The sequence below is a fragment of the Taeniopygia guttata genome, chromosome Z (assembly GCF_048771995.1).
Source record: "Taeniopygia guttata chromosome Z, bTaeGut7.mat, whole genome shotgun sequence".
NCBI classification, from domain to species: Eukaryota; Metazoa; Chordata; class Aves; order Passeriformes; family Estrildidae; genus Taeniopygia; species Taeniopygia guttata.
The window spans coordinates 55636780-55661759 of record NC_133063.1 but is presented as its reverse complement, the minus strand read 5'-3'; the positions used below and the strand labels follow the sequence as shown (position 1 = coordinate 55661759).

Below are 24980 nucleotides of genomic sequence, written 5' to 3'. Positions count from 1 at the left end.
GTGATGAAGGGACTGTAGCATCTCTCTAATGAGGAGAGACTACAGGACGTGGGTGTGTTTAGTCTAGAGAAGACTGAGAGATCTTTTTGATGTGTATAAGTATCTTAAAGGCAGATGCCAACAGGATGGTGCCAGACTTTTTTCAGTGATGCCCAGCAACAGGACAAGATGTAGTGACCACAAACTGAAACAAAAAGGTTCCACCTAAACACGAGGAAGAACTTTACTTTGAGGGTGGCAGTGCACTGAACAGCCTGCCCAGGGATGTCATGGAGTCTCTGTCTCTTGAAATATTGAACACCCACACTGTGGCAGGGGTTTGGACCAAGGAATCTCCTGAAGTCCCTTCCAATTCTGACAATTGTGTGATTCTGTAAAAAGGACTAGATATAACTCGCATGTAACAGACATGGCACGCTTTAGATAAAAGCACTGCAAACTAAATCTTACGTTCTCTGTGTACCAGAGCAGCCAACACACACGAGAAAGGCTGAAGGCCTTGGAATTCTGTTTCATATTGCTGACACTAATGCCGTGGGGGCCAGCGTGACGCCAGCTCTCCCGCACACCAGCACCCGGTACCGAGGTGACACGGCCGGGTCCGCTCACGCCCGGCGCCCGGCCCGGGCTGTCGCAGTCATCCAGCTTCGTCGGCGCGGATCGCTCCGCCGGCCGCCCGCCGCAGCAGCCGCCCGCCGGCGGGGCGGGAGCCCTCTCCGGGCGGGGCCGGGCCGGGGCGGGCCGAGCGCCGTTGCCGGCCGGGGCGGCGCCGCCAGAGGAGGGTCCCGGCGGGTCCCCGGCGCTCGCTGCCCCGCCTCCGCCGCCCCGCCCGGCCCGTCCCGGCCCGGCCCGTCCCGGTCCCCCCGCGCCCGCACGGACGGTCCGGCGGGCCCGCGGCCGCCATTGGCTCACGGCGCCATCCGGGCACTCGGCGCGGCGCCGCCGCTCGGCCCCATCGTCCCAATATGGCGGAGGTGAGCGGGCAGAGCGGGCCGGGCGCGGGGCTCGCCCGGCGCCCCGCGGGGCCCCGCGCTCGCAGCGCCCCCACGCCGCCCCAGCACGCCCGGGAGGTGCCTCCGCGGCTGCTCGGCGGGACCGACGGGGGCCACGGGGCCGGGGCGGCGGGGCCTGCGCGACCAGGCCGCGGGACGGCGCGGTGCCGGTGCGCGGCCCGCGGGCGGCGGAGGGGCCGCGGGACGGGCTGGCGGCGTCGCCGCTGCGGCGTGGGCCATGGAGAACGCCCGTGGGGAGGGAGGGAGGGAGGGAGCGAGGAAGGAGGGAGCCGCGGGCTGGGAGTGGGGACGAGGCGGCGGCCTGTCCCGTCCATGACACGTCCCGCCCGGCCGGGGCTGGAGGGAGCGGGAGCGCTGGCCGGGCCTGGCGCGGCCCCGCGGGGGGCCTTGTGCCAGAGGAGAGGAGGGACGGAGAGCGGCAGGCGGGAGCGAGGGAAGGAGGGACGGGCGAGGGTGAGCGGGATGGAGCGGCCGGCAGGGCAGGACGCTGGGGCTGAGGCTGAGGCTGGAGGGGAGCGAGGCAAAGCAGGGTGGCGGGGAAACGGGGCAGCTCCGACGGCTGCGTGGAATGAAGGGCCCTGCCTGGTGCCGGGCCGCAGGGAGCCCACTCTTAACTCGCTCTCTCTTTTCCCTGCAGGCTTCCTTTGGGAGTTCTAGCCCAGGTTCGTCCTCACCCACTTCTGCATCGGCACCTGGCCTGTCGCCCGCACGCCGTTCTCTCCTTGCTGCTCCTTCCCAAATTTATCCCCTCTTAGTTTTCCTAAGGCTTCGTGTGCACGCTGTTAACCGCCTGCCAGGGTTTTAAGAAGAGATGTGCACTACGGAATCCTTCCCTTAAGTCCAGTTGCAGTTAGAAATTGGCTCCTCGGAACCAAAAATTATATCAAAGTTGTGTAGCACTTTAAAGTCAGCATCTCAGTAGAGCCAGATAGCCTGGAGGGAGAGAGCTTCTCTTGTTGCTGATAACTACAGGCTTGTCTAAATTTTTGACTTCTTGGTAATAACAGAAAATGTTTGGAATCGTAACAACAAGTAATTTTTAAGGCTGTAACTAAATGCTCTTAACGTTCTTTGGAATCCATTATACAACCAAGCATCATTAACATCAGCAGGGCTATTCTCAAATATTTGGGAACATACTTGCTTCTACATAAATGCATTCTGTAGTGTTTGTCATCATCTTTAACTATTATGAAATTTGTTGAGCTTGTACTTTTCAGTATAATTTTGAATATTTTGAATGGTGTATTGAGCATTCAGAACAACAGGAGAAGTCTGACTTGTTAATGTAAAGTCTGTGGAACACAACTTCCCCTTGAGTTAAATGGAAAATAAGTTATAAAAGTAATTAGAAGCAATAATCTTGATCACACCCTTATACATGCATGTTAGATTAAGGCATTTGATATTTTCTTAAAACTTGACTAGGATATGATGGCCAGCAGCAGGAGGATTAAACGCATAATGTCATTATTGGAACTGTAGTAGTGTTGTCAGCTATGCTGAAAGTTCTGTGAGACCATAATATGAATAGCATGGGAATAAAAACCATTTTTGGCCTGAATGTTTCTCTACAGTATGATACTACAAACTTTGGCAGCTTTGTCTTAAGCAAGCTGAACAAAGTTCAATTACTTTCATCTACAGAATGAATACTTAGCATAAATGATGAAAAGTTGCATTCTTTAAGGTTCAGAAGTGTTGGTATATATAGCTGTCTCAAGGCTGAAAGCAGTGCAAAGAGGAATATTTTATTATTTTTTGAAGAGGGTTGAAAATTTGTAGTTATTTCTTACAAAACTTTTGAAGAAGTTCCTTGATATAAATAATTCTTTGATGCTTGAAAGCTAAGGATTGCAACAGACCACTAGTATATAAGGGGAAACCAGAAGTGAAAGAGAAATATACTAATCTGTCTTTTTCCTCCAACCTGAAAGTCATAAAGAAGTGAACATTAAAGAGCAAAGCAACCCTGTAATTTGGCGATTCTTGATTATAGAACACTGACTACTGATGCAGAATATTTTCGTCTTGAAAATTGATTTACTCTAATGATAATCTTCCACTTGATAAAGTGCATTTAAAATAATAGTACTTTTTTGATTACTTCTGAGTATTGTCTTCAGTAATTAAAAAGTGTCTGTTGGACCACAGAGGTATCACAGTGGGTTGTTAATTAATGTGATCCACTAGAAGCATTTTGTTTTTTTTAGTGTATTTTCCATAGTATTTCTTGAAATTCTGCTCTGTTTATTTTCTAGATCTAGTGTTACAAATTAATTTTATTAGAAGATCCATTTGCAAGGCTAAAGCAATTGGAAGCGAGTCTCACTTTATTTTGCTATTAGTAGGATATGATTTCATAGCCTAAGTTACCTGTTTGTCAGTGAAAAACTATGCTTGTTACCATATAAATCAGGTCAATAAAATCAGATTCTATAGATGACAGTCTTGCAGCTTCTGATATCTTTTGATGTGTGTGCTTTGTATCTTAATGATGATTTCAAGAGTGTTTTGAACATCTTTTATTCAGTAAAGTACTGATTTGGGATTGTATTTCCTGAAACTTAGTTTTGCTCACTTAGGTACTTCTCCCTGATATTCTGTTTGTAGCAAGAGAGAAAGTGGTCCTTATTGCTTAAAAATAAGAAAAGGAAAGGTCATATAAAACAGCTGAATTTGGCAAGTAGTTACAAATTTGTTACTTCAGTGAGAGCTCTGATCCTGTTTGTAAGAGAATTAGCGCAATTTTTTTTGCTGGGGTTTAATTTCTTATGTCGGTATAGGGGAAAAAAATTCTCAAATTAAGTTTTTTTTTTTGATAGTTGGCTCTTTATCATCTGAGGATCATGACTTTGACCCATCTGCTGAAATGCTGGTACACGATTATGATGATGAGCGAACTCTCGAAGAAGAGGAAATGATGGAAGAAAGCAAAAATTTCAGCTCTGAAATTGAAGATTTAGAAAAGGTAAGAGATTCTTTCCCTTGTGGATGTACATATTGTACTTTTCTATACATATTTGACTTTTCATACACATTGTAACTTTTCTAGTGGAAAGAACATTCAATCTGCTTTTCAGTTTGTATTGTATAGTGCAGTTTTCTGCATTTGCAGCTTGTTGAAAAGTAAGTCAGGTTAGGCTGTAGCAGTGCATCATCACAGAAAAGACTGAACTTAGCTTCTTAAATGTATCGGCGCTCTTTTTTTTTTTTTTTTTTTTTTAGTAGCACATTTGCTTTGGTAGAGAAATCACTGACATAGGTTTTAGAGGCCTGTTATCCAAGATCACTTGTACGTTGAAACTGTACATTTTGTGTACTATTAAAATGACATCTAGCTGTGTTCCTTATGTTGGTCAGGTTTTACTTTTCCAGTATGCAGACAAACAATCCTGGTTTAGGCATAATGGGTCACATTGATTTGCTATATAAATGGTATTTCTATGTCTTAGTGTAATCAGTTTAGCATTCAGTGAAGGTACAAAATGATCAGTGTGCTCTTTGCCTTTTCCTATTCCATTTTACACTTCTTAATAAGAAGGTTTTCATATTTACACCTCTTGTTCATCTGTGGCAGTGTAGCATGCATTATAAATGCCCACTGAACGCTGAACACCCAGAAATTGATGCTATTGGCATTACTATTTGGTAACCCACTTACACCACTTAGCATAACTGCAGGTTTTGGTCAACATACTTCCAGAAAAGTGTATTTTTTAGCATCAAATAAAAGGCAATATTTATGTAGTCCATGTAAAAACAAATTTTCTGCATGTGGAGTTCACAGTGTTTGTACTCCTGATTTTTTAATCTTGCCTTACTGCCTTTACATTTTTGCTGCTGATGAGCTTGTTGTTGTAGTAGTGAAGCAGTTTGCTAGGTCTAATGGTTAAAATGGAGATTTTACTCTGCAAAATTCTCTTACTGCTTCTGTAATAGAAGAAAGAAGAACTGAGAGGCAGTTCTCCTAAACATTTTATTACTTTAAGTCCTTATCCTGGAAAGACTTGACATGAGTCTCTGTTTACCCAGAAAGTCTTTGCAAGACTGAAACCTTGCCTGGCTAAAGAAAAAAAGGAATTTGATCAGTGTGTGAGTTCAGCAATAAATTTCTAGAGGTATAACTTCTAAAGGTGTAAATATTTGAAAATATTTTTCATACTCTGATATCTTGAACCAGGTAATGAAAAAATAATCTTCACAGTTTATTGTTTTATTAATTGTATTAGGATGCAGGTATGATGGTAGTTACTGGAATCACTTGATCAAAAGCAATCTGAAAAGACAAGTTTAAAATCAAGCCTTTCTCTTGATTTTTGCCTTTTCTTGGCTTTCTCTTGTTATATAATGGTTAATATAAAATACATTGTGCAGGAGATGAAAGGAAGGGCTTAGAAATTGCTGTATTGGTTTACTTCTGTGGGGGTTTTCATGTGTGCAGCTGTAGCTATGTAGGAATGAAATCTTCAAGGTTTTCTGTTTCTCTTAAAGAAATATTGACAAATCATGTTCTACAGTATCAATCAGACAATGAGCAAATTTTTAATACTTACTCTTTAGTTGCATCCAGTAAAATGTCTTCCTCAACAGCTTGACAAAATTTCACTAAATGCCAAGAGACATGTTTATGAATTATTGTTATCATAGAATCATAATATTTTCAACCTTTAGTCATTCCTGCTTCTAGCTTAGTTTTTCTTTGTTTGTTTTTTATTTCTGTTCTTCAAAATATGTCTTACTCTCTTAGGCCTGAACTGTTTACAAGTAATTGGCAATATGTTGAAGTGTTGTAAATCTTCTTGTATTAGGAAGGAAACATGCCGTTGGAAGATTTACTGGCATTCTATGGCTATGAACCCACGATTCCAGTTATGCCAGGTTCCAGTGCAAATAGCTCTCCAAGTGAACTTGCAGATGAACTTCCAGATATGACTCTAGATAAAGTAAGTCAGATTCACCTGAATTGTTGTTTAGAAGCGGAAATCCAGGTGACTTTAAATTACATGTCATAATCTCTTGATGTTACTAAATACATACCTTCGTTAATTTTGGTATATATTGTCACTCTGGGATCACTATATTAGTACAAAAGAAAAATTAAATATGTCAACAGTTCTAAAACACATGTGAAGGACTTCTAAGTAGGAGGTTTGTTAGTTGTTTTGGGGTTTTTTAGTTAAGAAGTGGGATTTTTTGGTAATATATGCAATGTCCAGAAATAACTCTTGACTTCCACCACACATCAAATACCAAAAAATGGTATGAAAATAACTTTAAATGTACCCTTGAATGCTTTGGAATTTTATTTTCAAATGCATATCTTTTAGAAAGGTATCAGGGGCGAGAGATTGTTTTATGTGTAGTTACTATATGTGTTGCATTGTTGATACAAAACCCTAAAACTTCAACTTTTGTGGTTTGCAAGTTAACTTTAAATTTTGAGATTTTATTCTGATTTTTGGCCACAAAGCATGTGCAGCTTGTAGTTGAGCTTAAAAAGTATGTAAGTAGTAAGTATATGTCTTTTTTTTTCCTGTGAGTATGGTGTAATGATAAATTCCACAGAAAGAAGGATATAATGATGGCTCTGCACATATGAGTCTCATTAGGATTCACGATTGTGTTGAGGCTACAAAAATGTAGTCAGCTTGTTGTCTAATGCAGTTCTTTCCCTTCCAGTTCTCTGTTAGAGGGGTTCAAACATGGAGGAAGTGTACCTTTTCTTTCTTAATATTGTTTATTTAATTTACAAAAATGTCAGAACTATCCTCTCAGCAAAAGTCTACAAAAAACTGGGCTTTTTTTTGGTTTTTTTTGGGTTTTTTTTGTTTTTTTGTTTTTTTGTTTTTTTTGTTGGTTGGCTTTTTCCCCATAGTTTAGGAGGCAGTAGTAGGCTTTTAAAGCTTCAGTATATCTGTGATGCAAAGAATGACAGAATGCTAAGTACATGAGGCAGTTTACATTGGTGTTTCTTACTGGAAGCATTTGGAGGAATATCCAACAACATGAGATTGATACTTGCAGAAGTTAATTTTTGTGCATTTATTTTAATAGAAGACAGAGGGGAACCACTATGTTTGACTCATAAATTAAAGGTTATATTCTTACAGTTAGTAGGAGCTTTTTATTTAAAGGGGTGTGGTCTGCTAAATTTTCTTATGGGAAGGTAGCTCATTTTAATGAGGCTTACAATTGGCTGAATCTAAGTGCTTACCAGTCTATATTTTATAGTCACTCTGAGGTTTCTTTTATTTTAATGATACAGGAGGAAATCGCTAAAGACCTCTTGTCGGGTGATGATGAAGAAACACAGTCCTCTGCTGATGACTTGACACCATCAGTTACTTCACATGAGGCTACTGACTTCTTTCCTCGGCCACTAAGATGTAGGAAACCTAATTTTATAATAGTATTCAAAAAGTTGTAGCATTATATATAGCTTTGTACCTTAATATGCCAAAATTGAGGAGTACTACTCACTGTACCAGGAGTTGAGAAACAGTGCTTTGCAGGATGTTGTGCAGGATGTTGTACATGAACGTTGCCTTTAGCTGGCATTACTGAGTACCTAAAAGACTTCCATTTGGTCTCTGCTCAAAGCACAAGTAAAATTCATGTCTCTAAATACAATGACTTCATAGCCAATAATACAGTGTTGAGGAACACCTGTCATGATTTTTGATATATTAGTGAATTATATGAACATGTAACCCATTCTTTTCAATTAGTGTTTCTGTACTAAAATTTCTGCTGCTGCTTTTAAGCCAGTGACTCCTCCGTGCAGCCTGTGGATGTGAACTGGGACACAGTGTCTTTGTGATTATTTCCTTTCACACATTCAACACTTTTCCATAGGACTTGATGGGGTGAGCCAAAGTAGTTTTATACGGGATGGGGCCTGTAAACCCATGACCACCAAAATTTCACTATCCATGGAGCTGTGATGGGAAAGAACCAGTGGTTCAGTTATCCAATGTAGATGAGATATTCCTCATTGCCTGTTGCATCTCATTTGTTCACTAGTGCCCTAGACTTAGAGCAGTGTGGAGGACTTAAATCACAGTTTTAATTTGGCAAATACATTAAGCTATTCTATGGGGGTTTTCATTTTTGTAGAAGAGGGGGAAATAAAGGGATTGTGCTGCATCAGTCACCAGCAATCATAGCCCTTTGCATGCTGCTGTCTGATAAATGCAGGACAATTGTGTTTAAAAAGAGATACAAAAACCTTAAAAATTGTAATGCCCCTTTTTCAGTTAAACTCCAAAACATGCCAGCACATGGGAACTGTTAATGAATATGACATTTTAAGTGGGGCAGCCTCAGAGAAATATGTTTAGCCGCTCATCTGTACTGAGGATTAGGAAACAGTCATGTTCTCAGCTGTCATGGTTTTCTTCCAAAATGTTACTTTATTAGAACATTAAGCTGGACATTTTAAGATCAAGTATCCACCATTTCAGGGAAGGAGATGTTAGTTCTCTCTTGGCAGTTCCATCTTTTTTCTGGTCTCTGTCCGTTTCCGAGATTCTAAGATAACATTAAGTTTTAAGATACACATTATCTAATACATAATACTGTTTCCTTAAGTTTACATTAACTGGGCAAAATAATTGCCTGATTGTCCAAGCATATTGTTCCATTCATTCAGATTAGCCCCTTGCTTGCTACCTGTAAAACCAAAAAGAGATAGACGGTGATTTTAGTATTTACTATGGAAGAAGACCCTCAGTCCATTGATATTCATGATGTTTTAGCTGTGATGAAGCTAAAATTTAAGCCAAATTTATGAGTATGTTTTTTCTGAAGTTGGAGAATACAATATAGGTGTAATTGTGTCACAGCTGTAGATTCCCTCCTGCTGGGGATTATACAACTATAAAAATAGAACTGCTTCAGAACCCAGTGCCACAGCGTTCCAGATTCTAAAATATGAGTTATTCTACGGAGTAATGTACTTGAATTGTTTGGAGGGCTCCACTGTATATCTTCCTAAGGGAAAGAAAAAAAAAAAAAAAAGGAATAAGGACTCCTTTGCTCTCTTTTACTTACTCCATTTTGTATGTCTCTCCTGTATCTTCATTCTGTGCTAAGGCAGCCTGGTTTAAAGGACTGTTGTGAATGCCCATTAAAACTTCTGTTGAAAGGTTTTAGTAGGTAATAAAGGCATGCCTTCAGCTTTAATCTCTTTGTAATTAACCTGAGGCTGTGTCATAGCCCTGGAAGTTTTCTGTTTTTTCTCTATGTATAATCTTTTATTGACAAAATCAACCAAAAAAAAAATCTCATTTCCTTTTGATGGTTGGAAATACAGTAGATTGTGTCATTTGCAATGATGATAAATGTTTCTGTTCTGCAGTATATAAATACCAGTGTGTTCTGACTTCATTCTGGTTTGGTTTTGGTAGAAATCTGGATCAAAAGACACACAAAAAATGTCTCCCTGAATAAAAGCAGGTGCTACTTTGAAAAGTAACTTATATCTTTTAGTTCTGTGCTTGAACAGAAAGTTCTTCATAGCTAAAAGCAAACTTCTTTGTTTCTGAAGCAAACACCACATGTGATGGAGATAAGGAATCTGATGGTGAAGATGTAGAGGCAGACAATGGTAATTCATCTGAAGACTTGAGAAAGGTAATAATTATATTTTTTTAAAGTTAGAACTTTGCTGTTAAAAAATAATCCAGTAACATTTTTACCATGTATCTAAAATTGTACCTTCGTTTAGAAGTTCTATGTCACATGCCATTTTTAATACTTGCATACACAAAACACTCTTGATTAGTTTTTCTCTTCATTTTTATTACATTTTCAGGAAATAATGGTTGGTTCACAGTACCAGGCTGAAATTCCAGCTTACCTTGGCAGATGCAGTGATGATGAAAAGGGTATGTTTTTCTAATTGTTTTACTTCTTATTTTATGTTTATATATAGCTTTTGATGGAAAAATGTTATATAAATTTGTAAGGTCAATTCAATTACCTAGCTGAAGTCACAGAGCATTAAAAAAAGTACTAGAAAATTGAAATAGCACAACTGTATGCTCACATCTCAGATCTCCAACTTAGAGAGGACATCCTTACGACAAAATTAGAGGCTTAACTCTGAAATATCTGGTAATATCAGGTTTCAACTAACTGTAGGAGTTAGGAGTTACTTTTGTTGGAGAATCATAGCTGGTCTATGAGCATGTAACTTAGTTTACACTGAAGTTGTTCAAAACAGTCTCTTTCCTTGCTTGTTTTTTTTTGGTTTTTCTTTTGGCAGTGAAATCATGTGCGTTACAAAATTTGTGTGGGTGTGGAAAACAAAGCAATAAGCTATTTTAGATTTCATTGTATAGGTCCTGTTATACTGTGTCTTAAAAATTACGAGTTTTAAATATGATGTTACTCCAGTGCAAATTTAAGTTAAAAACAGCAGTTGTGTTTGAGTGGAGAAAAAGACCCTTATATAATAGAGTTTTGTTTCTTTAGAAACATGGGACACATAGCTGTGAAATTAAAAAGGCAAGTAATGCAAAAAAAAATTTGCTCATAAGTGGAACAGCTGTGAAATTAAGAAATTGGTAGGGTTATGTAATAATAAATGAAGGGCATTCTGTGATTTTTTTCTGTAAATTTTTGATATTCTGTAAGTTTCTCTAACATTTAGAGGGGATGTTATTTGAGTGAATTGTATTAAATCTTTTCAACAATGCCACCTGCTCTTTTGAGGAAAAGTCCTTTGCAAGAGAGAAGAAGGGTGTTTGGTAGGGATGGAGCTGGAAGTGTTAGGAAGCGAATATCTTTCTGTTGCTTAAGATCTAGGAAAGCCTCCTTTAAGATTCAAGCATGGTGCTAATGTGTTGCAAGAAGTGGAGGAGGTAGGGCTGGATTTATGTGGATAGTTCTTTACTATTTCCACATCTTGACTTATCCTTACCCAAGAACTAAGGAAGTTTTTACAACCAGAGGATGACCTAAGAGGGGTTAATCTGACTATTTTCTCTGTAATGAACTGGTAGTAGAGAGAACCATTTAAAGTGTTGTCTGACAGCATGGCCAAGAGCAAAGGTGGGTAGCTGCAAGATCAGAGAGCGCAAGGAACATCTTTTGAAGTTATGAGTAATGGACTTCAGTAAAAAACACTGTGATGTCTTGGTTGATAAAGAAAATTGAAGAGGAGTATCACCAGCACTCTGGAAGGTTGGGCTTGGTGGTAGGGCTGGAGGGTTCTATGAAGGCCTTTTCTGCACGCCTGGAAGAACTAGTGATGGCAGATAGGGGTTTACATATGTAGTCCAGCTACCAGAATTGAGCTAGAAAGCAGTTCTGCACTCCTATAAGCTTACAATGGGAACATGTCTGACTGAAAGCTCTCTGTGTTGTTAAGCCATGAAAGAACTCTGAAAGGTGTCATTTTATTCTTCGTCTTAGCCTAATGTTGTTTCCAGCATTTTTAGGAGAGCTTTGAGCATCTCCATCTTTTCTGCTGTACAGCCATTAGGATTCTGTGTTTGAATTAAATAACTCAAATCCTGTAACATGAAACATGCTGTGCAATGATTTCACATCTCTTGATGTATAATCACATTTCTTGATCAGAGTGAAGGATTTATATTTTAATCTAGTATTGAAACATATGCACAGACTGACAAAGGTTCAGGTCAGCTCTTGTGTTGTCCTTGAAGTAAGCTATCTGAGAATTCCAGATGTCATTTCAATGTACTGTGGAGGACTGTACATCCTAGTCACTGAAAGCATTCAGCATACCAAGTTCTTAACAGCATTCAGTTGCTACTGAATGAAAAAACAAATCACCACATTGCCATATAGATTGCCATTTTGTTATGTAGTTTTTTGGCAAGTTTTTGTTGAAAATTACTAAATAGCCAAAGTGATCTGCAGTTTAAAAGTGGTATGGTGATGCTTGATTTGATTACTTATGTGTTCCTGTTCTTCATATTTGTGAAATAGCTTTTAGTGTTACAGCCTTAAAAATGTTACACATGGCATGAATGGATTTCTGTTTTATCAGCTTATGAAAATGAAGACCATTTACTTTGGAAACCTGATGTGATCTCAGAAAGTAAAGTTAAAGAATACCTTTTTGAAACCTCCTTAAGAACAGGAAATGAAAAAATGATTGGCAGAATTCCTGAAGGACTACATACACGGGATAACGAACAAGTAGGTTTTATATCCTATTCCATTTGTGACACAACACTCTGTAATTAGCATGTGGTCTCTTTCTCTGCTTTGTATTATAGAGGCACTACTACTCAATGTTGGATGTTAATTAAAAATCATGCTTAAAAATCTTGAGTATTTGAATGTTGGCAGCCTTGTCATCTGTGATATTTCTGATTGTCATACTGTTGACAAATTCAGCCTTTTTAATAACTGCATATAGTGTTTTACTTTTTTTTAGTTAAAACTTGCCTCAGCTTTTGGATGGTTTTGGCTCCTTTTTTAAATTTTCATCATATGTAAAGATAAATGCTCTATTTTTTTTACACTAGATATGTTCACTGGAAGATTAGTTTTGGAGGTCTAGATTGGATATTAGAAAACTTTGACTTTTTTAAAGATTTCTTTTTATTTTATAGGCACTGTATGAACTTCTTAAAAGTAGCCATAATGTTAAAGAAGCAATTGAGAGATACTGCTCAAATGGAAAGGCATCTCAGGGTAAGAGAATCCCTGTTTTTTCAGGAGAGTGTGGTTTAAAAAAAAAATAGTTGTGTGGAAAATCCTTGAGTAGGAATCCCATTATCAAGCACATCCCTGTCATAATGATTTTAGCACAAATTAAGTATAATGTGACAGTTGGCCAATTAAAGTTCTGCTATAGAAGTTTACAGTTTGTAGAAAGGTTGAGGGTTTGAGTTTGATTTTCCTTCTTTCATCCACAGCTGTTGTAACAGTGAAACAGATTGAGGAGAAGGGAGAGATGTGATTCTGCTGCTATGAAGTATATAGAGATACTATTTAGTATCTCTTTGAGATAGTGATTGATTACAGTCTGATAACATTTGTAACAAAATCAAGAAAATATAGGTGGGTACATTAATAAGCCCCCACTCTGTGCTAACATTTGTGCTATGCCAGCCCTAAACGGGCTCTATTGTATAGTTCCATAGGGCATGGAGAGCTTTCCTTGAGTCTGCATTGGAAAATGGAATGGGCTTTCATCTTGTTTGTCCTTATTATTTATTAATCCTTAAATGAAAGCCAGAGTCTGTCATTTAACAAATATGGGGTTTTGTCTTTTAATTTTGTATGTGTATTGTGTGAAGTGGACTGGGTTATGAGCTCTGCTATAAGTTGATGTTCTGGCAGATAGCCCTCTACTCCGAGCTGGATCCAAAGAGAAGGTGAGTGTATGCAGTTTAGGTGTGTGAGAGACGGGTGTCTTACGTGGTTGAACGCTGGCTGGCAACTTAAATACCACACAGCTGCTCACTCAGTTTGGCCCCACCACTTCCTTTCCTGGTGGAGATGAGAATTAGAGGAAAAAAGTAGAACTTTGGGGCTGAGCAGCTTAATAATTGAAACAAAAAAAGAATATAGTACGAATACTAGTGATACTGATGACAATAACAATTGTAATGAAAGGGAAAGACAGAGGAATAAAACCCCAGGGAGGTGAGTGATGGACAGTGATGTGGGTGCTCAGCACCTGCTGACCGATGCCCAGCCCGTCCCCCAGCAGCTCCTGGCTCCTCCCATCCCACTCCCCCCAGTTCACATCCTGGCCATGTCAGTCTGTGTATGGGCCATCCCTTTGGCCAGGTCGGGTCAGCTCTCCTGGCCGTGCTCCCCAGCTGCTGGGGCACCTGAGCAATGCAGAGCACAGGACACTGAAATGTCTTCAATTGCACAGTTTGGCACCAGCTAAAACATCGGTGTGTTACCAGTATTATTTTCATATGGGATCCAAATGAAGCACTTTACCAGCTACTAGAAAGAAAATTATCTCAGCCAAAATCAGGACACTAAGGTCAAGCTGAAGAGGGCAATAAGGACTATAAGAAGAATGCTTTAAAAACCTCATGTACAAGAAGAGGTTATGTAGACCTTAAAGTATCAGCTTCAGGGCTGTATCCTAAATCCAGTACCTCTCTGGAATTCAGGTTCCTGTTTCAGGATTGAAAAATACCTCTGTTCATTTGTGTCTTTGATGCCTTGTGAAGGCTGACCTAGAACAGAGGCTAGACAGAGTTAAAGAATAAAGTAGTTATTTAATTAAAGGCCTCTGTTGGATACACTGAGCAGTACAAGAGCCCAGCCAGGGCTACACACAAGATGAACCCAAATGGTCACAAAATGCACAACCAGTCATGATGCCTCTCACTTTCACAAGTTCTGGTCTATTTGCATATTGGAGTTAATTGCCCAATTATAGTTTTAGGTTATGAAGTCCCATCTTTCTTGTTTTTCTCTCTTCATTCCACCGTTGTTTATGCTCTTCAGCCTAGATTTGGGTTGGCTGTCTTTGGTCCCCAGCTAGAGAAGGAATTGTTTTGTCTGCCTACTCTGTGAAGAGAGCTTACCTTCCCTTAACGTGAAGCTCAGAATTACACACTAAAGCAGCACAAAATCTGAAAAATACAAAAGCTAAAACCTGATGCATCAGCTTAGAGGCCAAAATTCCATCCTAAGGACTTGTAAGTCCTTATGCATACCCCACCCCCTGTTCAAATGGAATTGTTATACCCTCATTGAAATGGTAAGGGATAGATGGGGGAGTGAGGGCTAGTAGGTGAGGGAGAGGCTGTAGATGTTGCCTACCTAGACTTCAGTAAAGCCTTAGACACCATTTTCCTCAGCATTCTCCTGCAGACACTGACAGCTCATGGCTTGGACAGGGGCACTCTTTGCAGGGGTAAAGCTGTCTGGATGGCCAGGCCCAGAAAATGATGGTAAATGGAATTACACCCAGCTGGTGTATTCCCCAGGGATCAGTATTTGGGGCAGTTCTGTTTAGTATCTTTATCAGTGATCTGGATCAAGTGCACTCTCAGTCCATTTGCTGGCAAAACCAATTTAGGTGAGAGTGTTGATCTGCTGAAGGGCAGGAAGGCTCTGCAGAGGATCTGGACAGGCTGCACGATGGGCTGAGGCCAATGGTGTGAAGTTCAACAAGGCCAAGTGCCGGGTCCTGTCCTTGGGTCACAGCAGCCCCAGGCAGTGCCACAGGCTGGGGCAGAGTGGCTGGAAAGGACCTGGGGCTGCTGGTGACAGCAGCTGGACATGAGCCAGGGTGTGCCCAGGTGGCCAAGAAGGCCAATGGCATCCTGGCCTGGATCAGCAATGGTGTGGCCAGCAGGACCAGGGCAGGGATTGTCCCCCTGTACTGGGCACTGGTGAGGCCACACCTCAAGTGCTGTGTCTGGTTCTGTGTTCCTCACTCCCAAGAGGACATTTAGGAGCTGGAGTGAGTCTAGAGAAGGGCAGTGGAGATGAGGAAGTGTCTAGAGCACAAGTCCTGTGAGGAGCAGCTGAGGGAGCGGGGGGTGTTAATCCTGGAGAAAAGGAAGCTCACAAGAGACCTTACCACTCTCTACAGCTGCGTGAAGGGCGATTGTGGCAAGGTGGGGATTGCCTTCTTCATCCAGTGACAGGATGAGAGGAAATGGCATCAAACTGCACCAGGGGAAGTTTATATTAGATATTGCAAAAAATTTCATGGACAGGGTTGTTAAATATTGGAATGGGTTTTCCAGGGGTGTTCAAGAAACAACTGGATCTTAATAAGGCATTTAGTGCTGTGGTCTAGTTGACATGGTGGTGTTTGATCAGAGATTGGGCTTCAAGATCTTGGAGGTCTTTTCCAACCTTAATGATTCAATGCTGTCAGTGTCTTGTCTCTTCAAGTAGCCATTATACTATGATCTACTCTACCCACCGAAGCTTGCTACTGTTCTGAGTATGGAAATCAAAAATACACCATTCCAAGGCGAATTTCTTAGCAGTGAGACTTTACATGGGGGTATTTTCTCCTCTTCAAAGGCTGATAACTCTGTAGTAAGGAATGCAAACTTAATGGGGCTGAGAAAGAAAAAAACAGCTCTGCAGTGGAGTGATTGTCACTTTTCATCTGGGAGCAGAAAGGTCTAGTTTTCAGTATTTGCTTCCAGAGAGACTTTGAAATGTGTGAATGTGTTTTCCCTCACTGGCTTTAAATTTAAGCTGAGTGAAAACTTTTTGGATCACCATTATGAATGTTAAGATATCTGAAAAAATCTCTCCTTACTTATATATATATATATATATATATATATATATATCCAAAGCTTTAATCAGATAGGAAATTAACAACAGTCTTGAATTATGATTGTTGTCTTTTGTCAAACAATCCATTTTAGAAAATGTGGGCTTCATTATTAAAAAAAAAAAAAAAAAAAAGTAGAAAATAAATTTGCAGTTTCTAAAGGTGTTAGAAGACATCTGTGGCCCTTTACGACCTGGTAGTTATTTGGGTTTTTTTCTGGATTCCCTGATACCCCATATTTTTCAAAAGCCTGGATCATGTTAACTGTAGTCCCAGTCAGTTTATCCTGTATGGCTTAGTTCTGAGGTCCTCCTCCATGGTGCATATTGCCTTTTCCAGGAGTTCACTGCCTCAGCAGGGAGTTTAGGATATCCTGGGCAGTCTGTCTGTGCCGCATCCCTTTGGCTGTCAGTGTCAGGTTGGAATTGCCCTCCTGATGCCATCCATCCTGCCTGTGCCTCAGCTGTGATTTACAGTGCTGTGCATCAAGGCTGGCATCCAGGCTGTTAGTTAGCTCCTGGGTAAGACACGGCCTGGGCTGCTGAGTGCCTGGGCGGGTATGGGCCCAGCACTGTTCTGTCGTTTGTATGGCAGGGCTCAGCTCTGGCAGGCCTTCATGTCTGTGATGCTCACTCAGTCAAAACAGGGCCATCCATCAAAACAGGATTTTCCTTTGCTCCTTTTTCCAACAACTATTTTTCCTTGTGTCCTGTGTAACAAGAAATATTGAGAAAAATTATCACACTTATCACTTCAGTGATGTTTATCAAACACTATTTTTTGATGACAGACATATTAAGAACAATAAACCTTTGAAATATCTTTTGCCTTCAAAGATAAAAGATTGCTGAAATCAAACTCTTCTGGATCATTCTTTGTAAAAAAGAACATTAAATTTCAGGTAGGATAGTTTCTCAGTAGGAGAAATAAAATGGATCTAAATAACTGAATTACTTTTTTTTAACATGCATTTGGATATTCATCCATTAGGAACAAAATTTTTATTCCTTCTAAAAGGTTAATGAGTGAAATCAAGTTTCTCATGCTACTTTTATAATTATCTAGAAGAGATGACAGCATGGACAGAAGAAGAATGCAGAAGCTTTGAAAATGCACTTCTGATGTATGGAAAAGACTTTCATCTCATACAGAAAAACAAGGTTAGTATTCTACAGTTAAATGGAAGAGTTGGTAAATTGTATGATACTATGTGAAGGCAATATGTTTGTCAGCAACCATACAGAAGAGAGAAATAAGAACCATATTAAAATAAATTTGGCATTTTTGAACTAATTTTTCCTTTCTTTGCACTAATGTTTCCAAATGTCATTGAAAATACTAGGCATTGTGAGATGAGTTAGTATATTATCTCTGAAGTAACTTAAGTTGGTATTACTTCTATTCATGCATGTGCATTACAATTCAATTTAAATTCATGCGTTTCCTAGAAGTGAGCAGTATTTCTATACTATGGCTATAGGAGGGGAGAATGCATCTTTGCCTAATTTATTCTGTCACCAGGAAGGTACAAGTTTATGGAATCAGGCTGAGTTCTGTGTTTTCAAAAGTTATAGTCATCCATAATACTCTCTTTTCTGAGACAAGAATGAGTTCTTATCTTGGTCTAGATTGCTTCTGATTGACTTTTGTGTGCCTGAGGAATAGGCAGGCCTTTTTGTTACTTTTATCAAAAAGCAATAGTTAACAACATCAGTGTTTCCAAATTTCTTGTATACTTCCTTTATACTTTTGATACTATATTAATGTTTTCTTTTTTCTTTAGGAGTCTGGTGTTTTTATTGTATTTCAGGTGAACTTTGTAGGGTTGTGGTTGCTGTTCCGCAACAGTTTGCTGGTCTTGCCCAAGACCTGCCCATCCTAAATAATTTGGATAGTTCAGATTTTAAATGGACTTTAACAATAAATATTAAGGCATCAGAGATTAAAAATATGTTTTCCAACATGGAACAAAGCACATGTGTTGATGTGTCTGTCACTACGGACCAGAATTTGTGTATGAAAATCGACTGGTTTTTTTTCCCAGGCAAAAGGCAAGAAAGTTTAGGGAATGTTCTGGGATCCAGCATAAGGTGATGTCACTTGTATACAGCAGGTATCAGCTAGACAAGATTCAGTGTGCGGAGGAGCTTAACTAGATGTCTTTCCTTATCACTGCAGTGCACAGCTTTTTAACTGGAACTTCATGCATTAGCATATGGACATCTGTTAATTTCCTCCCCTTCCTGGTATGTCTGTACCTAAACTAGCAGGGTTTACTAGTGCCCCCAAGGCATTTTGCATTCTCCACTCATGTTTCTGTGTGTTTGAAAACACTCAAATGTATTTTACTGCCAGACTATATTGGATAGAGTTGTAAAACTGGAACTGTGGGTGTTGTGATCACGATGTCAAATGTTTCAGTATCAAAAACTACATAAAAGTGGAAGCAATGACTTTTTCTCCAAGAATCAGACTTCACAGAGCACCTCCATTTTAGGGAAAGTGACAAACAATTAGCGGTAGATCAAAATAAGTCTTTTCAGTCCTTACTACCTTCTCAACAAGACTACAATTTTCTTTTGTTGAAGCATTTATTGCTGCTGGTTTCACAACTCTGTTGCCAAAGCCTCCACAATTCTGGACTTTCCCCAAAGGAATACATACCAAGAGTCTTTGGTACTTCATTCCTCCTAGCTCACTCATTGTGTCAGCTTTTTCTATTGTAAGAAACATTATATCTTGCAATTTAAAAAATGTTTATATATGTGTGTGTCTTGAGTACTTTGGATGTAGATAGAGTTTCAACCCAGTTAAAAAAAAAATCCAATAATGCATTGAGTAGAACAAATGCAATACTTAAACCATAGGTCAGTTTGAAGTTTGCAAATATTTGTTCCAGAATAATAACAACTACCGATATTGCAGGAGTTGGAATTGGGAAGATGACAAAACCTAAGTCTTTGCATTAATCTTGTCAATGCTTCTTGTTGATCTTTAGGTAAGAACCAGAACAGTTGCTGAGTGTGTGGCTTTCTACTACATGTGGAAGAAGTCGGAACGTTATGATTACTTTGCTCAGCAGACAAGATTTGGAAAGAAGAAATACAACCATCATCCAGGAGTTACGTAAGTAAAATGTTCTTGGAATATGTTTCAGTTACAAACGTAAATGTAGAAGACTTACCCCCACACCCCACTTCTGTCATTGCAATCTAAAGCTTCAGTGGCTATGGCAACTGAAATTAAACCTATCATCATTTATAGGTCTTGTTTTCTAGTTATGTAACACATTATGGATGCAATATTCCTTTAGGGACTACATGGATCGTTTGGTAGATGAAGCAGAATCCCTTGGAGGAGCAGTGCATTCTTCAGCCTTAACATCTAATAGTCGAACAGAAACCATTCCTGATCAACAGCTAAGCATTCTGAACTCCATCACTGCCAATGAGTTGACAGGTAAATCAAGAAGAAAAAATATCTTTGTTGGAACTATGCAAACAACTATTTCATTTACATTTGTGTTCATCTGTTTTCCAGCACTGACAAACAGTGTAGCTACAGTCTGCCACACTTCAGATGTAAACTGCCTGGATGACGCTTTTCCTCCCATGGACAGCTTACCCCGAGCACCAGTTAATCATGTGCCTGTTGGCACAGAAGAATTGCTTAACTTGCCTAGCAATGGTGAAAGTGATTGTTTTAATTTATTTGAGACTGGCTTTTATCATTCAGAGCTAAACCAAATGAACATGTGCAGTGAGGAGGCAGAAAGACCTGCGAAGAGATTGAAAATGGGGATTGCTGTCCCAGAATCTTTCATGAATGATGTCTCTGTAAATAACCTTGGTGTGGACTTTGAGAACCACACACACCACATTACCAGTGCCAAAATGGCTGTTTCAGTGGCTGACTTCAGCAGTCTATCTGCAAGTGAGACAAATGGTTTTATCAATACCCACACTCTCCACCAACATGCTGCCCTTCATTCAGAATGACTGTGGAAAATGAAACAAATAGTGGGTACTTTATGCAGTAGTAGTAAACTTGATGGGAGCTATCAGGTTTGCTTAGTCTTTCACTGGAAGTTTGAACTTTATGACATCAGTGATGTCTTTGTATGTATAAAACTATATCTTGATTTATCAAGAGTAATTTCTTTTTTCAGTCCATAAATGTGGAAATGTCATAGGATGTGTGGCAGAGTTTGGTACTAAGAGAACTCTGTGATGCAGCTTTAAGCTCTGCTTCAGTTTTTTTTCCTAAAGCCTGTAGACGGAGGCCACTGTTTCAAAACCAGCACAGAAGTTCTGAACGGATTGGAGTGGCTTTTTTAGTGTAAGTTACTTTTGCTGAAATGGATGCAGTGGAATAACAATGTTTACAGGTACCGATCCTGATCCCTGCTCAATGTAGCATTCCCCCCCCCCCCCCCTTATAAAGGCAGGGATGGGTTTGTTTATTTTAAACTGCACAAACATACAAGGATGTTTTTTAAATGAAACCTTCTCTCATGTGATACTAAACTAAAGCACTTCGGTTTACAAAGCAGCAAAGTCATGTTGGTGGAAGCTAGCACAAGGGACTTAAGATGAGTAAAGTGAAGATCTACACTTGAATGCTGTTGCAAAATTAAAGGTCATGGCTACCTTACACAGAAGTAATCATACTGCCATAGATGTCTGTGTACTTCAAACTTACTGGCTCAAACAGATGAGTTTTAGGCCATATTTGGAAGGGGTTTGTCCACAACTTTGAAGAGTGATGCAATTGTGTGTCTTAATTTTCCTAAGGCAGCTGATGTTTAAAGCTACAGTCTGCACATCTTAGGATTTACCACTAAACAATCTACATTTGGAAGACATCTTAAGTTGTTTGGAGCACTGCAGTTCTAAGTGTTACAGTTTTGAGGGACTATCTAGTTTATATAGTAATAGTAGAACCTTGAAGTACATGCTTGAAAGTTTTTATTTAGCGTGGATTGCATTTATTTGTTTTGGCAAGTCATTGGCTTCAAAATGGCAGTGCACTTCTTTGGTCAAATAGGAATGGATGAGTAAAAATGCATCCCATAAAAGCAACTATTTAACTTCATTACATTTTTTTTATTTTGAACCTTGAGTGCAATTTAGCCATCCAGGATGTTTGTCTTGCAAATGTTTGCTCCAGTTGTTGCAGGAATCAAGCATAGTATTGGCTTGTAACATGTCGTAGCATACAACTTGCAGGGTGTTCTAATGAAAGCCTGAACCTCCCTTCAGTAGGATTACTCCTGTCCCTCCATACTTTTTCTTTGCACTTTTTGTGTTAAAAGTTTAATTGCCACTAATTTGTTTTCATTATTCAAGCAATTAAGTTTTGCATTGTTGATATTTTCAATAGTTGCTTCAAGGTTGTGCTGAGTAATTAGAAAGTAGTGACTTTAATATTTGAAAGGGAAGAGGGTATTTATTACGCATACTGTGAACTGCATTGATATCCCAAGTTTCAGATGCAGCATATGGAGTTTTCTTTACAGCATTGTAATGAAGATTGCTTTGAAGTGTTTATGCAATAGCACATTTATCATAATAAAAACAAATTAGCTTAGCACAGTGGACAAAAGTAGATACGATTTTGTAATCAGTTCTTAACTTAAACATCTGAAATATTTAACTTTAGTAAGTACACAGTAAATAATGGGTAGCCTTGGCCCTGTGTTGTACTCTTGACATTTTTAGCCAAGTTCTCAGCTTCTTACTGCTGTGTTTTGTGCTGAACTTTGTACCTTGTTTCCTTTCTTTATGAATCAACCCATTTTAAGTAATTTTGTATAATTCTGGCCATAATCTTCCATTGTTATACATTCAAGTTTATCTATGGGTTTACAGTGAGTGGCTGGTCTGTATAAAATTCATACAAAGATGACTGAATGCTTATACCAGTTGCACTTAAATGAACATGCCCATTTTCATTAGTTGATGCAGTAATATACTCAGTTTATCTATGCATTGCTGGGCTCTTAAAGTAGGCAGAGACTTGTCTAAGGTTTGGGTTGTCAGCAAGTTGAATGGACACTTTAGTTATTTAATAAAGACTTTGACCAAAATTCAGAAAATGATATGAGAGAAAAATTATTTCCAGGTAGTCTAATATAAATGCTGATCTTAGTTAGCCTGTTGGCTGGCTAGCTGATATCGTTTACTTTTAATTCCTTGTTGAAATGAGGCAATAATTTGCAAGATTTCATAAATATGTAAATTCTTCATATCTTTTTAGATATCTCTTTCAATATTTTCTGACTACTTCTGTGTATAGTAACATTTTTGTGCATGCTTGATGTGACATCCATAAATTTGTACCACTATGACTTTATCCATGTAAAATAGCTATTTATTGAACTTTACTTTTAAAAGCTGGACTTACTTTTTTTCTCTCAGTTTAAAACATTTAAATGGAGAACTTGTTACTGTTTATTAAAAGAATTGTGTTTTGAAAGTCAGCATGGAGGTAACTGAAATGCAACCATATGAAGAAATTACAATGCCTTGGCTATTACACAGTGAAGCACAATTCTTGTAACAAACTGTGATGAATTCTTTGTCCTTTGCCACATGTTTTCTTCATACAAACAAACCAAAAAATCCATAATGGGCAATTGCAGTGTTGGTAAATGTATCCTTTTTTTGTACAGGGAATCTGAAGAGGGTAGCAGATTCGTGTAGAAGTGTAACTGGTGCTGTGATTATAGCAATACCACAGTTGGTCACACGTCATCTTCCCATGCTAAGTTCTTAAGTGTTTAGTCTTCCTCTTGTAATGGTCAAACTGCTGAATTTATTTGAAGGCTGTACAATACTGTTTGAAGAATATGAAATTGTGTACAATTAGGTCAGTGAATTGTGCAGTTGAAACTGAGAGTCAAAAATACAGGAAAACTTCAGTTCAAGTAGGACACAGTGATACTACTTAATTTAACCGAAGTCTCTAGTGAGTATTTCAACTTTGAATGTAAACTAATGGATAAACTGACCAACAGGGACGCCATTTGCCCAGCATTACAAGCACATCGTCTACGGACAGGGAAATTAAATACAGTTATTTGTAAGATAATGACAAGGTTACTATTTTTATTATTCCTATTTTTCATTGAAAGGAGGAGAAAGATGCTATCAGTTGTACAATAAAGTAGGAATGGTTATAGTCTTCCTAATAAAACAGAGATTGCAGTTACTCACAGTTCAAAGTAACTACCCTGTGCGTAACAACAAATCAAGTGACAATCGGAACATGTTTTAGTATCAGATGTTCAAGAGGAAGTCGCTGTTGTTGCATTGGTTTTAATATTTGTACATAAACACTGATTTTTTTTGAGCATTATTTTGTATTTGTTGTACTTTAATACCTGGTGTACAGTTCCAGAAATAAATGTCTGGAAACCTTTCTTTATTTGTAAAGCTCTCCATACATCTGCACTGTGTTTGCTACTTCATTTCCAGGGATATTTAGCAGTAACTCTGAATGCACTTTTAAGAACTCTGCACATGCTGCCATCTATGTAGAGGTACACAGAGAAGTGAAAAATGCAGCCTGCATTGATGAAGGTAGCTAATGAGTAATGGTTTCCATCAGACTTTTGAAACATTATGGCTAAAGTATAGCAAATCTCAGGTGGTACTTAATTGCGGCCTCAAGGTAACACATTGCAGAAGTGTCACCCAGCGTTTGAGTACACCTATGTGTATGGAACACATGTCTGCTTTCTGGGGAAAGAAAACTCACCCAAATTCGTAAATCCATGTCAAACTAGATTACAGCTGTGAATACAAAATTTTTACTTGGCTTAGGCCTTAATGTTGAATTTAATTTGAAATGCTTTTTTGTTGCGTCGCGGTCGGCACCCTCTCACCTTGACACCCCGAGCGTGGGCGTGCTGGACAGCGAGGGAAGAGGAGGGGGCGGCCAATCCCCCTGTGAATCTCTGCAGTCCCAGTTGTCGGCGCAGGGACAGATGGAGGCGGCACAGGACTTGAGGGTGAACAGGATGGGTTTATTCAGCGTGGCCCAAGATGCTTTGGAGGGGGCAGACAAAGGTTTTATACAAGAACTCAGGAGGAGGGGTATAGGAACAGTAACTAATAGGGGAATAGCAGGGGAGGAGTTTAAGGCAGGACTAACATATCATAAACTTATCAGGGAAAACAAGGGAGTGGAGTAACACAAAGTAACCAATAGGGTGTTGAGCCTCACTAAATAGACAGGGACTGTCCTGGGGAAAGGGGCAGGGAAAGGGAGGAGTCACATCTTGGAGAGAAGGGGGTTAGGAATGAGCTGGGTGGGGGTATGAACAGACACTGAAAGAATAAAAAACACGCCACCACATCTCTCCCCCTTTCTTTTTACAAAAGGAAGGAGAGTTCTGACGTTTAAACAAATTAGTACCACATATAAATAATATAAACTTCATATACAAAACACAACAAAATCATATAGTAACATTACAAATTACTAAACGGAAATAAGTTGAAAAACATCAGAAAAATACAAATTAATTATGATTGCAATAAAACAACTTAATATAAAGCGTATAAAATTGTCATAAACAAATTCTGAATTCGGGGTAAAACACTCAGCAGGATTCATAGCTTGATTTGATTTGAAACTTGGGCTGTCGCGGCACTTGAGATGTTCGCCTTCCCGAAATTCGTATAGCAGAGTTAAGGCAG

The 24980-nt window shown here is 39.4% G+C and overlaps 1 protein-coding gene across 3 annotated transcripts; it reads left to right on the top strand.

Annotated features, from left to right (window-relative positions):
• Nucleotides 1-805: 805 nt before the first annotated feature.
• On the top strand, nt 806-23698 carry MIER3 (MIER family member 3). 3 transcript variants are annotated; one of them, XM_041711414.2, is made up of 13 exons: nt 806-974; nt 1651-1675; nt 3839-3984; nt 5825-5959; nt 7282-7402; nt 9565-9650; nt 9832-9904; nt 12037-12188; nt 12608-12689; nt 17344-17435; nt 19274-19401; nt 19589-19734; nt 19816-23698. In XM_041711414.2, the coding sequence occupies exons 1-13, from the start codon at nt 966-968 to the stop codon at nt 20271-20273; spliced, it is 1653 nt and encodes a 550-aa protein (XP_041567348.1). In that variant the 5' UTR covers nt 806-965; the 3' UTR covers nt 20274-23698. The 3 variants fall into 3 exon arrangements, with proteins under 3 accessions (XP_041567348.1, XP_030114436.1, XP_072778673.1); XM_030258576.4 differs by having other exon boundaries at nt 17341-17435; XM_072922572.1 differs by lacking the exon at nt 806-974 and adding an exon at nt 1040-1162 and having other exon boundaries at nt 17341-17435.
• Nucleotides 23699-24980: the final 1282 nt, after the last annotated feature.

Coding starts and splice junctions, on each gene's coding strand:
- MIER3 (XM_030258576.4), top strand. Junction 5,960..7,281: donor CAGATATGACTCTAGATAAA/GTAAGTCAGATT, acceptor TTAATGATACAG/GAGGAAATCGCTAAAGACCT. Junction 9,905..12,036: donor ATGCAGTGATGATGAAAAGG/GTATGTTTTTCT, acceptor CTGTTTTATCAG/CTTATGAAAATGAAGACCAT.